At 48.7% G+C, this 15,261-nt stretch overlaps 1 protein-coding gene across 3 annotated transcripts in view; it reads left to right on the top strand.

Moving 5' to 3' along the window:
* Positions 1–14,464, top strand: part of RAD18 (RAD18 E3 ubiquitin protein ligase) — a 61,522-nt gene extending 47,058 nt beyond the window's left edge. For 2 of the 3 annotated variants that reach the window (XM_074602993.1, XM_074602995.1), the window contains one exon: positions 9,799–14,464. In XM_074602993.1, coding sequence (XP_074459094.1) covers positions 9,799–9,901 — 103 coding nt within the window. In that variant the 3' untranslated portion in view covers positions 9,902–14,464. The remainder of the gene's footprint in view (positions 1–9,798) is intronic. The other variant, XM_074602994.1, reaches the window with a different exon arrangement.
* The last annotated feature ends 797 nt before the right edge of the window (positions 14,465–15,261 follow it).

Below are 15,261 nucleotides of genomic sequence, written 5' to 3'. Positions count from 1 at the left end.
ATCAAACCAGGAAAGGTGGAATGTGGCTACTGGAGCTGGAGGGCTTGCAGGTGAGGGAGCCGGCCAGTGTCCTGCAGCTTCCCGCATTCTCTTGATGCTTGAGGCGTGAAAATGCACAGCAAGAGATGGAGAAAACGGGTGGGTTTTTTGAGTGCATCTTCTTGTGTTTGCAGAGGAGTGAGAGACGTGAGCGGAGAAGCCAAGGCAGCTGAGAGCGGCCCCGCCAGCTGTGTGAGAGCAGGTCTCGCGTACTGCATCTCTGTCCGTGGCAGTACGCACCCGGCGAAGCCGCTGCTACCAGAGCTGCCCCGACTCACTTGGTGGGAACCCAGGGGCGGGAGGGACGGTACTGGGCAGCCACGAGGAGACGAGGATGGGCACCTAAGAACTCAGAAGCGATGGGCTGTGTGAAGGCAGTTCACGAGGCTGGCGGCAGAGCACCATGCGAATGGCTGTTCCCATGGCTGGCGTAGCATCCTGCTTTATCCATGACAAACCGGGACTCCATAGCAACCTAAAATCCTCTGGCTGGAACTGCTTCCAGTTTTCCAAACTGTACCCATTAAAATTACTTCAGCTGATGCGTGTGAAGGTGCGAGGGTGGCACGGCCGATGTTGGTGTGATGAGCTTGTGTGCTTTTGCTTTTAAAGCCAGTCACCTTTACTAGGGTGCAAACATTGGCATAAAGATGCACCCAATCGGTTCAGCTTTTGAGTATGTAGATGCCTGCTGTGGCGTGGTGGGGAGGATGGGACTGGAAGTTGTACCCCGCGGGGTTGCGGTGCCCCGTGCCGGCAGGGCTCGGGAGCAGGCCGAGGGGTAACAGCCATGGGGTGAATTGTTCTGCAGCAGCACCAGCATGAGGAATGGTAACAAGAGGTATACATTTTTAAAACAATGGTAGAATGGGAATTAATTACCATGGGGACTGTGTACTTCTTCAGTATTTTCTATAAGAATTCCTCGCAGCCCCTTTTATTGAGGGAAAACTTTGGGTTTGGTGATTCTGTGCTTCCTGTATGAGGATATTTAATATACTTCTCATGAGATTTTACTTGTCCGTGTAACGCCTGGAGTATATGGCTTCTATGTATTACATCTAGTTTTAATGTTGCAGGTAGTAGCTAGTCTACCATACGTGTTAAAAACATCATCCGGTTTAAAAATATTTTTGCGAAATGTTGTAAAAGTGCATGGCAAGGCCAACAGTCTTCGCCTTCCCAGTTGTATTTTCCGTATCTTTGGAGCCTGCAATCCCCAAACTTGCAGGTGGTGGACTCCAGTTTCTTTATCAGCAGATAGTGGCTTGCAATATTTTGGTGACGGTGCAATCAAATTACTGTCTATTCTTTTTGTGTGCTCCCCGAACTCCATTCTGGAGATGCCAACTGGCAGCATTGTTTTCTGCAGTGCAGGAGAGAATACGCTGTGCCCTCAGGGCTTGGCATCTGTGGCTTCTTGCATGACTTGGAAAAACGTGTTCCTTGGTGGAAGAAGAAATGGGAATGTCAATAATGAAAACAGCGCTGGAGCTCGTTAATGGAGTGTTTCTACCTAGCAGTATTGGATGTTAGCATTAGTTATGATACATATCCACAGCAAAATCATTTGTTCCTTTGATAATTCCCTTCACACAGAAACTCCTCAGTCATTTGGTGGGTTTGTTTAAGTGGAATGGTAACAAAGTTAGGCCAGGTTGGGTAAGTGCAGAAGAATGTTAAGTACAGCAGATGTACAACTCTGCTGAAAGCTATTCTTTCTGTTGCAGAACTGTGTCCTGCAGGGTGCCGGGCGGCGCGGGTGGGAGCGAGCCAGGGCTGGGCTTTGCCAGCCCTACCACGGGCAGGCACCTCCGGCACGGCACGGACAGGCAGCGGCTCTGTCTCAGCACCAGCCCAGATCTTATACGAGTTGGGTTATGCCAGAAAGATACCACTTCTCTCACTTTATTTTTGTAAGAGTTAACAATCAGATATTTCCAAGCGAGAGAACCAAGTCATATAGAAGCTCCAGTTTTTGGCTTTGTGTTTTAATACGCTTTTGAACATAAGGTAATTACCATTCTGCTGTGGAAGCTTGTAGGCATCGACGCTAGAAATGGGCAGAATTTAAAACCGTAAAGCTAGCCTAAAACTAAATGAGATTTCTGCCTCATTCTCTGTCCCAAGTAATTTGTTTTTCAAGGGTAGTTGTATTTTGCAAAGTCTCAAAACCAAACAAAGCCGGGGGTGGGGGGAAGGCGCACCTGCTGCTGGGTGCTGTGTGTGCAGTGACGCGTTCGCCAGGCTGGTAGTTTGGATGTCGTTTGCCTTTGCCCCGTGTGGTGTTACAGTTCAGCCTTCCAGATACTGAAACTATTGGCATTGAGTTATACTGCCGTCGTGCCTCTGGAGCACATGAAACGTTTGCCGGTGGGTGGGATTACCAGAAGTGAGGTTTTTCCATGTAGAACAAAGGCCCGGAGCTAAGGAACAGCCTGAATCCCTGTCCTGGAGGGGACTTTCCATCAGCTTTCCACCTTCCCTGCGGAAGCGTGAAAGGCGCAGCGCTGGTCTGCGTGTCGCTCGGGCTCAAATGCATGCTTTGTACTGATGAAAATACTTTGAAATAGTCCATCTCTGGGCTGTTACATCTTTTAATACCTGGAAATCCCAATTGACATTATTTGATACTAGGGCGTGGGGACGGAACCTGTCACAGCGTTGCTGTGTGCTGCCCCACACGGTCTCCCTTTGGCGGTGGGGACGTCCCCACCTGTTGGTGACAGGTCTAGGCACGAAACTGGCTGAGGCTCTGCAGAGCAAGACCAGGGCAAGGGGTCTTCTTTTAGTTACAGCTGTGATCGGGGAGAATACGTTTCTTTATGCTCTCTTAGTATTTTAGATGCAAATCCTTATTATTGCACTTACTTGTCCGTACTAAAGGCAAGCCAGTATTGCCCCAGAGCATGATCCGTAAAAGCAGGATCATTTTGTGAACTGAAATGGAGAAAATTATTTTTCTGTATGTAAATGACTCCTTTTTGTCAAATGTGATTTTGAGTCCTTCTAAAGAATATCTTCCTATTTTACGCTTTTCCACAGTTTGGATTTGGGGTTTCTTGTGTCTCTGGAAGGGTTAAATTCAAGTTGAAGCTTCAGTGGAGGAGATATGAACGGGCTGCTCTTTGCTGAGTAGTGACAGCACGGCTTGATAATTTGAATTTACTTTATTCAGGGAGTGCGTTCCTGGGAGCAGGAAGGAAGATCAGTGTTTTCATCCCCCCTCTCCCCTCCCCAGAGGGAGCGGCGAGCTGGTGTCCCCTGCGGCGTGTCCAGGCGGTGCACGGGTGCCAGGCACCTGGCAGGGGGAAAACTCAGCTCCATGTTCCTGTCCCTAACCCAGGATGGTCTCTGCGGTGCCGTGGTGGGGTGACACGGGCGGGACTGGATCCTCCCACAGGCTTTTTTATCACCATTTTATTTTTTAGTGTTTGCCAGTGTTAGCAGCAGAGTTACAGGTTTCATACAATTATGGACTAAAGGTCTCTGAAAGAGAATTAGACCATGTAAAACAAGCTTAAAACTCGCGCTGACTCTTTATTTTCCCTAAGCAGATGAAAAAATGGCAAGAGGGAGATGGGATGGTTGAGTCTCAGCGCAAATCTATAGCTTTGGTTTCCAAACAAAGCCTTCTCATCTGTCCGGGTGAGCAGCTGAAGGGGCTCTGGCCGTAACAGCATCTCTCGGTGCAGTTATGTCTTAGCAGAGAGCGAGAGAGTTGTGTGAACAGATGAAGTCCTGAACCAGGATATTGTGCCTTTTTCAGTGAGAACGGTGATTTGTTGAGCATTTTAATTTACATGACAGATCTAATAAAGAAGCAATAAACATACATATTCTGCATTTAGAATAAATTGTCTATTTTTTTGTAGCTTTTAATGAAAATTGAGATATTACATAAATTCCCTAGAGTCGTCTTTCATTTGTATATGACATCCTTGCTATTTATTTGTGAAAGTGCACAAATGGAGCAGTGTAGGGATATTTTAGTGGCAGGTTGGAGCATATTTTTTGCAAAACTTCATTCCTTTCCGGCAATTGACTTAAACACAATTCGATGCTCTCTGAGCTTTCAAAAGGGATTTTTTTCTTGCTTTTCTCATTGTCTGTTAAGCAACAAATCCACTTGCTGTGGAGTAACGTTATTGGGATGACATAAGTTTGTATTACTCGGTACCTGATGAAATTGAGGCAGCATTTCAGCTCTCGGGCACCTCTTTGGGGGCACTTACTCAAAGTCTCACGGTTCCCTGGTGCGGATGGCAAATAGGTGGTTGATGACACCCCATTAACTGCGCACCTGGGTCAGTTCTTTGGGCAGTACCAGATCTGAATGCCTAAAAATTAATGTGGGGATTGATGGGTGACTTTTATAGTGACTTTACCATTCAGTCATAGCTCAGTTTCACTCCTAAATACAGTTGCAGCTTTTCTGTAGAGCTTTTAATGAAATTTCAGAAATGGTACCTGCTGGATGTATTTCCTAAATGAGTTTGTTGTGTGGAGGGAAAAAAAAACAACAACCAAACCCAAAACAAAACAAAGGACTTTTGACTTTTTACCAAAAGGACAGTTAGTCATTAATTGTGCTCTGTTGCAATTCAAGATCCCCGCCTGCCTCAAAGCGTACCTTGATGCTGTGAGAAACAAGTTCACTTCAGCCCCGAGGTGAGGCAGGCTGCTAGAAATGCCGTCGCATTGTCCGTGCCTGACTTGACCCGAGATGGGGACAAACGACCCTGTAGTGTGTAGTTGGGATCTCCTTATCCCTGGAGAAGCAAACCTCATTATTATAAAATGCACCGCATGGCATGGGAAGGGATCTGTCGCACCAAATGCTAACGCGGGCACATTTCTGTAGAAGGTCAAGTACATTTGCTCTGCGTTTTTAATATTGGTGGCACCGTGCCATGCGACCAGTGGCTCACAGTCTAAGAGTACAAAAATGTTCTTAGCCTAATTAAAATGAACGTAAACCGAAGTTGAATCTATTTTAAACACCCTGAAGTAATGACTCTTATGTCCTTACTGTACCAGGAGATGCGTGTGGAGAGGCCCTGGGGTTCCCAGAAGCTTCCTGGCTTGCGGGGCTCCTTGCCACAGGGCCTCCTTGCCGCGGGGGGCTCCTCGCCCTGCAGCTGGTCCCTCCCCCTTACAGAGGAGTGTCCCGGTCGGGTCTGGCCACTTGCCGCACGGTGCCGGCGTCCCTGCAGCAGGTACGGCGTACCGGCGGGTACCTGCCTCTGTTGCGGGTGCTCGGACTTTCCGAAGTGCCTGGCAATGCTGTGCGGAGTTTGGAGGCTTCCCAATGCTCCCTCGATTCTTAAGAAGAAAGCTTTCAGATATGGACAGTGTATCAAAGATCAGAACGCGTTCATTTTTGTCCTAGTTCAGCGTGTCTTTTCAACCATGCAGTGGAGAGACATTTTCCACACATATTCCAGGGTAAGACAGTTCGGAGTTAAATTCTTTGTTCTTCTGTTGTTAGAATTATTAAAATAGGCAACTTCCTTTTTCTTTGGCCGAAGAACATACTTAACTCCGTCAAAGTCACCTTTAACTCTTAATTTTCTGGAGACTGTGTAAGCGGCAGTCCCACATTAGCAAGATAACACTACATCGACCAGGGCTGGTTTAGGGAGAGACGTGGTCCGTGACGGTTGACTGGCTGCTTTCCGAAGGATGCATTTACTTCAGCCCTGCCTGGCTCCACGGAGCAAGTCCTTCAGCCATTTCAGCCAAGGCTGGTTTTCCACAGTCTCTGCCTCCCATTGCCCCCGCGGAATAGGCGCACCCAGCCATTGCCTGCTTTTCCCCAGGAACCACACTGGTTTATTAGTCTCTGCTGCTGGTGACTTGAATTTTTATTGGCAGACAAGTGGTTTTAAATTCAAATTCAGAAAGAGAGTAAGGTTTTAATCCTTCAAGTATAGATTAAGTTCCTGACTCTGAGCAAGCGTGTTTGTGCGGGTAAGTGTTAATAGGTGAGGCATGAAACTCTGCATCACGAGTGAGCCGCTGTGGGACACAGCTCTGTATGCAGATAGCGCTGTTGGCTTCAGTGTGTTGCTGGCTTACGGGGTTGTACCAGTGCCTGCGACTTTACAGGTTTGTGGCTTGATAAGCATTTAATATTAGACTGACATGGACCCTGCGTTCAGAAATTGCCTTATTAAACAAAGTCTCCGGGCAAAAATTGCTTGTTTAACCCGTTTTTGTGTCTGCAGATGACAGCATCAGGCTGCTGAGTCATGTTTTGGGGAGAAACACAAATCTCCCGATCACGTGTTTGTGAATGTGATCATGTATTTTGTAATCAAAAGAGATTTTTTTTTTTTTTTTTTTTTAGTGAATTTTGTGTTTTCTTTTGTACCCTTTACACTTCGGGAGAGAGCGCCAGGTGGGGGGCTGCTCCCTCGGCAGGGGACTCCGCTCCATGGGAGCGCTGGAGGCGGCTGCTGCCAAAGAGGAGCCGTGGCAGCGCGAGGAGCCCGTGCCTGCAGCATCCTCTCACCTCCGGGGTGGTGAGCGCGTAGGGAAAACTAGCTGGAGATTGATTTTAGAAGACAAAGCATTGATTTTCTGTGTCATTTGGGGCTCTATACTGTGCTTTCTGGAGTAGTTGGTATTGGCAATTCTTGGTTTTTGCCAGACTTGCAGGAGATGTGCGTTCTTGCGTGAAGGCGTTAGCTGACATCTGGCAGGCCTAAGTTCAGGTCAAGACAAACTCATAGAGGTGTCAGATGAATAAGAAAATATTTTTTTTTCTAAAGTTTTGCAGGTGCAGTCATTTGTATTCCTGTAACTATAGTAAAAATAATATCAGATGGAGTTTTGGAACTCAAATGGGCTTTGTTAAATTACTAGGCTTCCAGTCATTTGTCTGGTGTCTCCATAAATCCCGTACCTGCTGTGGTGGGAAAGGGGCTGCTGGGTCCTTGTTTTATGGGTCTATGCAGATGCCCGGTGGTGAGGGTTCCACAGTCTCCTGGTGTTTATTTGTTTCATTAGCACCGTCATCAAAAGGATGGTTATTTCTTTGCTGAAAAGTGAGTGACGCGTAGAAGCCTGGTTAGGAGAGAAGTGGGTTTTACACTTTGGAAGACTATCGCCATTTCTCCTCAGTCTTCTCTTTCCCAGAGGAAACAAAACCAGTTTCTGTAAAGTCATGTTCCTTTACACCTCTAATCCCTCTAGTTGGTTTTCTTTTCTGACCTCCTTTGGAGGACAAGGGAACGATGGGGGGAAAACAATGTGCCATATACACAGTGTTCCAACGGAGATTGCGATAGCTGACCTTCCTGGGGAGCGCTGTATGAAAAACAAATGTTTTGGTCTGGTTTGTGCCTCTCTGCTCCCCCTCCCCGTATTTCCCTTTTTCAGCCTTTTGAATATGTTGCATCCCCCACAAGTTCCCCATAATGCAGTGGAACCTCATTAAGCAGCTTATTCTTGGACTTTATTACCTTTCTCTCTAGTGAAATGTCACACTGCTTCAGTGGAGCGATTCCCGTGCAGTGTGTGTTTCCTCAGGTATGTTACTGGCTGGATTTTATTCTATACTGGCATTTGAGGCGCAAACTGGTTGTAGGCTCCTCTGGAGTCACCGGTCCTGGTACTGGGCACAGATTCTGTCTCTTTGGCCAACTTAAAATATTACTTACCAAGAATTAGTTATTGGTTTATTTCTGAAGGGCTCGGTAAGTATGAAAACTGTAATGAAATATGTAATGACAGTGTCTCTGGGGCATCCCCATGGTGTCTGGCTGGCGTGGGGTGCCCTTTGGGTACTGGGGCTGCGTCGCTGGTTGGAGCCCCCGGCCTCGCGCAGGCATCGCACTGAAGCGCTCTCCCAGCTCCCCCAGCCGCTATCAGTGGTGTGAACGGGCCCGGTTGGGACAAAGGGCAGAGTATTTGCAGGGTGGGTGTTTAGATTGATTCCAATCACTGATTTCTTGGAACAGGTTTCTGTGACCAGTATCTTCTCTGGGTTACTGGTAGTTACAAAGCTTTAGGTTAGTAAAAGTTGTAATTAACTTCCCCATTTTTTTTCAGTTTCCTTTTTTAAATATTATTAATTTCTATGGAAAATAATTGATGAAGTCCTCATTTAGTTCAATGTTAATTTTTTTCCTGATGTTTGCATCCTATCTTAAATTCAGCAAAACAAAAGTAGAAAATGGGAGATACTTCATTCCGGAACAAAATCTGGATGTAATAAAAGGGCAGTAGAAAGTCGTATCTGTAAGGTCCTCTATAAAGTGAAATACTTATAAGTAGTGGCGGGATTGTAAAAGTATTTATGGAAGTAAAAATAAAAAGCAGTTGTCCTCAAGCACTTCAAACTCAAATATCATTATTGTCAGCAGGGTATTTGGTATGAGATGAAGGCTGCCACAGAGAGTTTACTTTGCCATCATAAGCTACAAGGACATTTGGAAGTACTTTGAGATACTCTTATCTGGGTTTACACAGATAGTCAAGTTTAGGGTTTTATTTCCTGGAGGAAGGAGAATACTGATCTAAGAGAGAGAGCGATGCTGTGCCAAAGCAAATGCAAGACATTACGGACGGCCACAGCTCTGCCCGTCGCCCTGCAGCGGTGCTCGCCGCCGCGTGAATGCAGGGGGTGGAGGGTGAGGCTGGGAAAGGCCTTCGCCATCCATCCGCAGTACAGCAATCCCACTGGTCCGGCCGGCGGCGCTGAGGGCTGCGCCGGGTCGGGTAGGGCATGGATATGCATCGTCTCCTCCCTGTGCTCTGCAGGTGCGTGCGTTCAATCCTCCCGCCGGCTCTAGAGGCGCAGCCTGGATCCCATTGTGCCGGGATTGGCGCTGGTCCTCTGGGACGTGGCTGAGGGTCTCGGAGCTGCAGGAGCTCTGCCTCCACCCTGGCGCCGAACTGAGCGTGGAGATGCGAGCTCTTCCCGTTCATCCCTGCTAGTGGATGTCTCGTGGCAGTCAGCAGGGATGCGGACTTTGGCATTGGAGAGTTTTCCATTGTTATTTTCCATTGTGAATTACCAGTTTAAGCCAAATGAATAATCCCTGCAAGATGGATTCATCCTAGCAAATGGTAAAAAAAAGAGTGCATTTGTAAGGACTGTTTAATTAGTAATAGCTATTGGTGGATGAGCAATATCTTTCATGTCAACACTACGTGGAATTTTAAGCTCTGAGGCTGAATGATGGAAATTAGCTGCTTAATTTAAATATGGCTAGTTTAACAATTTTTTTTCTTTAAAATTAACTCTATGACTAAAAAGAAAACACTTCTTTGAGTTTCCAGTGGAAAATTCTTTGTCCATAAATGAGAAGAGCCTCTGGCAAAGAGAGCCTGTTTGAAGACGGGAGTCCCACGCGCTTTCCTTCTTGGGTAACCGTGGCCAAAACCCCTCGTCCTTGCGCTGGGTGGCTGTGCCGCGCAGGAGGGCTCGCTTTCAGGTTGACCTTTTCTGATATAATGTAATGGGGTTTCGTCAGTGCCAGGGCCTCTTCTCATTTATGGACAAGGAATTTGAAAGGTCGTTGCTGCTCCTTCCCCGTCCAAACCGGTCCCTGGTGACGGGAGAGGCCCCGCGACGCCCCGTCCTGCGGGCTCGGGGTGAACGGGGCAGTTCGTGGGGGCTGTATTTCTCTTCACCATCAGCAGTAACACGCTCGTGTGTGTGCCCACGTACCGCTTACAGCGCTTTAAGGCAGCCTCCAGTGAAGGTGAAATATTCAAAACCCTATTTTCCTTTTTCTTTTTTTCCAGCAGCAGTTTTCTGGACCTGCGAGCTAACAAGAGAAAGTCACACCAGCCCCGAGCGCGAGACAGCGATCGGCTGCTTCCCAAGAGCAAGCGGAAGAAGAGCTAGTGCTGCGCTGCTGCGGAGCTTCCGCCTGCGCGGGAGGCTTAACGCTGGGAAACACCTCTTGCTTTTTTCCAGATTTCAGTGTATCTGGGTACTTTAATAAAATGCTGAATTTTCTCACGACTGTCATTCAACCTGCCTTAAAATAGCCAGGTGGGTGTGCTGGTGGATTTTTGTTCCCAGCTCTGTGGGCCGTTGAAGTTTAAGGTTGGTCATGGAGCGCCGGTGAGCTGCTGGAGCCTGGAGCGGATCCGTGGGGCTGCGTGGAGCCGCTGTCCCTGCTTGCGTCCCGCAGATGCTTCCTCTGCCCTCTGGGAAGCAATCATGGGACAGCGTTTTCCCCGGGGTCGGGCTGACGCGGATGCTCCGGTTCCCTGGCTGGGCTGGGGATGGGGCCTGGGGGAGCTGAGGGACGGGGCGAGCTGCTTTCTACAGAAACATGCTTTTTTTTTTTTTTTTAAATATATCCATGTAAACTTTCTCATTAGTATGTGTCATTATTTCAGTTTAAAGTCATTAAATTTGAAAGAAATTGGAAGGTTGTTGGAGATTAAATACTCTAGCTTTAAAATAAATATTAGCATTAAAGTCTTATCTTGGAAAACGATGAAGTCTTGTAATGAAATAAAGCAACGCGACAAAATTAAAGCTGAACAACTGGGCAGGTTTTTAAAAACACAGCTCGTAAGCAAAGTACACACCATGCAAAATATTGCAAGATGTTCTTACGGAGCCCTGGAGCTTTGGCCATCGCCTTTCATCAGAACTCCGCAAAGAAAGCGCAAAGTCTGTCGAGGGCTGAGGTCTTTGTGTCTTTTGACTTCAGACGGTAGCTGTAATCGGGACTGGACATTTTGCTTTCCAAAATATTCCTCAATGATCTGAAAGGTCCCTTCCAACCTAAACGATTCTGTGATTCCATGATTCAAACCGTGGTTCCCAGCAATATTTTTGTGTAGAACGGGTTGAATCTGTGGCGAATACAAACTGTAATCGCTGCATTGAGGTAAGTAGATGCAGAGGAAAAACAGGAAGCTGATTTTGTTTGCTTGTTTTGTTTTTTACTGAAAGCAAACCTTTTAAAAGAGTGTAATTATTGACTTCTGCTTTTGGGTCTGCCTTTTAATTATAGTGATTAATACAAGACAGATTTAAATTTTGTGCAGTTAGCCAGAGAAGAATAAAAATGTTTGTGTGCATAATGGTCAATGAAATTCATGCAGATCGGTTTACCTCAGCCGCTGAGCATCCCTTGGAGGTTTTTATTGTTACGTTTTAATGGTATTTGAGTTAGCAGCACGTCATCTTTCTTTAATACGGTGATGATGTCGCCTGTCATGCGCAGAGAACAGCTTCAGCAAACTCTGTCAGTGCAATTGGAAGGTCAGACACGAGACGCAGCTGCAGAGGGGACAGTGAATATGCCTCTAGTGAGGCGGTGTCCTCGCTCTTCGGCGGGGGCTGCCCGGCTGACGGGGGTGACGCGGGATGCCGGGCAGTGCCGGTGCGTGGGGATGGGGGTCCCGTGGTCCTTAGCTGTCTGCGAGCTTTCCTTTTTGAGAGCTGGGGCTATAAACGTGTTGTGTCAGCGTTGTCTAGCTTTGGAACCGGGTGGCGCTTGCAGGGTTAAATCTGTCATTAATGACAATAACTAGTGATGTGAGATGAAAATGTATTTCAATACCCAGTAAGGGGAAAAAGTCTGATTTATTAAGTAAGTATGGGCTAGAAAGTACTTAGAAAAAAAATCGATATAGAAAGTGAATAAAAGCAGATGAAATGTGAAGTACGCGCTCTGTGTGGGTGCGGAGGCTGGCGAGGGGCTTTGTACCCCCCGCAGCCAGACGAGACGCTGCTGTTGGGGCCGTGCACGTCCCAGGCGGCAGCGGAACATCCCGACTGTCACCGTGACTTCAGAGCGCGTCCCCTGGCACTTGAAGAACGCAAGAAAAACTGTTGCCCTTGAAGCTATACTCCTTAATATATAAAAAGTCATAAGTTTTGGAAGTGACTGTTTTCTCTCTATTCATTCAACCAAAGCATTATTTCTCCGAGCCGAAAGCTGGAGCTCAGTCGCGCTTTGGTGTGTGTTTCGGAGGGTTCCCTTCCTGTCAGCCTGGGCAGATGTGGGGAGACATGACCCTTCCTAGCAATGTTTTAGCCTTGTGCAAATGTTTTGGCTCTAGACCCTTGTGTTGTCGTTTGCAGTGAACCACAGGGTGACCTGCCATCTTGGGGCGGGCTTTCCCCAAAGAGCTGTTTTCAGTTAAACCCAAAATGTTTGTTTCTTGTGTGCATCCACTTTGTCCTCTGCAAACACAGGCCCTGGATGTTTATTTGTTGTACGTTGCTTTTGGCACGAGGGCTGCTCTCGCTCGTGCCGCCGGCGTGGCCGTGCAGCCGATGCCTGGGACGCGCTGTGCCGTGCCGGGTGCCAAGCCTGGAAATGCTACCTGCGGCTGCGTGCCCGGCTCTTCCCCGTCACCCCCGGGACCCGCAGAGTCGGGAGGGAGCCCAGCCCCGCGCCTATGGCTTTGGGCCGTGGCTCGTGCTGGCCCCGTCCGGGGCTGAGCCGGGCGGCCCTGGCGGCAGCCACTGCTCCGGGGGGTGTTCTGGGGGGGCTGAGCAGGTGCGCGGGGGTTGAGGTATGGGGAGTCTTAAGGAAACCCTTCTTAAGGCTGTGCTGTTTTTATAATTTGTTTTTCTTGGGGTTTTTTTTTTTTTTTCAGGTGATTAAGTGACTGAGTCAAGTGTAATGCTCCGGCCCCTTCCTCCCGCAAGGAGCCGTGACTCCCAGTGCCTGGGGAAGGACAAGTGGAAAGGAGCAATTCTGAGGCTGCACCCGCTCCTTTGCTGGAGGAGAAAAATCTTGAGGGGACAAATAGCCCCAAGCAGAAATCCCGGCCCTCTCATCACGCAAATGACTCGGACCATCATGTGAAAAGGAAGGCAAGTCGCCGAGGGAGCCCGGGCTGGCGGGCGGGGGGTTGGAGGGGGTTCTGCGCTGGCTGTTGGAGCGCTCTGTGTGTCGCTCCATCGTCTGCGGCAGCTCCCGCAGCAGCTGGTGACTCGGGACATGCAGCCAGCGCGGGGGCAGCGGGATGGGGGCTCAGAGCTGGAGCAGATCCCGACCCCTCCGCTCCCGCGCGGCGAGGGATGCTCAGCGGGGATTTCCATCCCGCCTTCGAGAGCTGCGCAGGGCAACGAGCTGGATGAAATGAATCCATCCAGTCTCCTGCTTGCAAAGAGCAGGATTTAATTAAGTTTTCACTTTCTTTTTTTTAAACCATTTTATTTGCCAAAACTCGTTACTTAGGGAGAACACTTTATGCAATATTCCTTTCCCTAAGAAAACTTCTTAGTATAGGCAGTTTTAAATCAATTTTTTTAATGATTAGGTAAAACACAATATTATAGATAAATTCTAGGGTATTAACTTCGGTGAGTGAAAGACTCCACTGTGAGACGATCCTGCAAGTCTGATCTTAACTTTTGTGGGTTTTTTTTCCTGTGTGAATCCTGTTATTTTAGGTGTGTGTTAGCATCATAAAGGAACGAGAACCATTTCTGGGCTTCTGTTGATCCATCCATTACAAAGCCAAACCGTTTTTGTGTCTGGAGTTGTCATGGGCTCCTCTGTGGCTCCCCAAGCCCCGCCTGGCGCGAGGATTGGGGCGATGTGGCCGGGGTGCCAGCCTGCGGACGCCAGCACTGACCGGGACGTGCTGCTGCGCTTCCCCTTGGCGAGGGGCTGCCGCGGCTCAGGAGGGTTCGGCTCGGCGCTGGGACCGGCCGTGGAGCCGCTGGTGTACGGCAGCACTGGCCCTTCACACGGCGTCACGGCGAGTGACGGGGTACCAGGGTGCAACCATCTGATGGTTGTTTGGGTTTAGTGAGCTCCCAAATACTCCCTTGTTGGCGTATTGGCTGTTCCGTTTGCAAAAAGCCATTTTTCACTTCCTTGTGCCATGGTTTAGTACGTCACAGCCGGTGTTTGCACTGTGTATTGGGGCTGATGTAGAACCAAATTCAGCCACGTCGTATTTTCTGAAAGGTGACGTTTCCATGCGTCTATTAGAGAATGCTTGGGGTTTTGCTGGGTTACTTTGTGCCTGCTAGAATTCAGCTCAGAAAAAGGAAACCTTGAGACCCAGCCTCCTTCCAAACCGGTTCAAAAGGTACGTTTAAAGGGGAGGAAAAAAAAAAAAAAAAAAAGCCTGAAATACTTCTCAAAGTTTGACCTTTTTAATAACTCCCTGAAGGTTTCAGAGCCAGCCGTGATATCAGGCAGAAACACCCTTAGCTTTACCCCCCCACGCTGGTGGGGGACGGGGACAGGGATGGCTGCGGGGCAGCAGCCCCCCTCCCTCTCGCTTGGAAATGCCGGATCTCCCCAGGCTCTGTGGGAACCTCCCCCCGGTGCCAGCGGCTTCTCCAAAACGGTGGGAGCGTCGTTTGTCATCCCAGCCCGTGGCATGGCTGCGTCTCGGTACGTGCCCGCAGGAGCTGGATGAGCCGCCTCTTTGGAAAGTATTTGCAGTTCTGCGCTAAAAACCAAATGCAGAGCCAGGGATGCTCTGATGGTTTTGGTACCTCAGCAATTGCTTGGCGAGGCTGAGAGGGAAAGTGCTGCCTAAATGCGAGGTTGTGCCACAACTAGTCGCATGGGCATCGGGTTTTCTACCAAGCTTGTAATTTCTCTAACAAAAGTACAGATTTATGCAAGAATTGGGTAGATGAGTTGAAAACTGCCACTTTTTTAGGGAGAAGATTATAGCGTGAGAGTTGTGATTGATGAATCATGAAAGGAATGCGTTTATTTTCCTGTATTCTTTGTTCTGCCTGTTCCCCTGTGCGCGCAGAGCTGGGTTGCCCTCACCGCTGTTGGCACGGGGAGGGGGCGGCTGCTGAGGCCACCCAGCGCTTGGGCGCCTGGTTAGTGCATTGGGTCATTGCAATGACAGGCTTAGGCGAATATTTGGGTACTTCCTCATCTCTGCTGAAATGGTTTACTGCTTGGTTCCCCATCAGACAGCCTTGCTGTAAAGCAGTTTTGCCCGTTGGTGTTTCGGCAGCTCAGCCCGGTTTTGGGTACAGCAAAGTCATGTTCTGAAAGGGGAGCTCCGGGGAGTTCCCTCGTCTTCAGGACGGGGGTTTCTGTAAACAATTCGCCCGGCCTATTCAGATAGAAAATTACATCTTGAATTGATCCTGCAGCTCAAAGACTGTCTCCGAGGTCGCTCCGAGGGCGTTTGCAGAGCTGTAGGTCACGGTGGGGGGGCGTCCGTGTGCGTGCGCAGGGACCCTGTCGCTTGTCCAGCTGGGAGAACTTGGGTGTTCGTCTGTAAATGCTTCGAGTGAGT

This window comes from Larus michahellis, chromosome 10, assembly GCF_964199755.1.
Source record: "Larus michahellis chromosome 10, bLarMic1.1, whole genome shotgun sequence".
NCBI lineage: Eukaryota > Metazoa > Chordata > Aves > Charadriiformes > Laridae > Larus > Larus michahellis.
The sequence above is the reverse complement of the archived record's forward strand: the minus strand, read 5'-3'. Positions and strand labels throughout refer to the sequence as shown.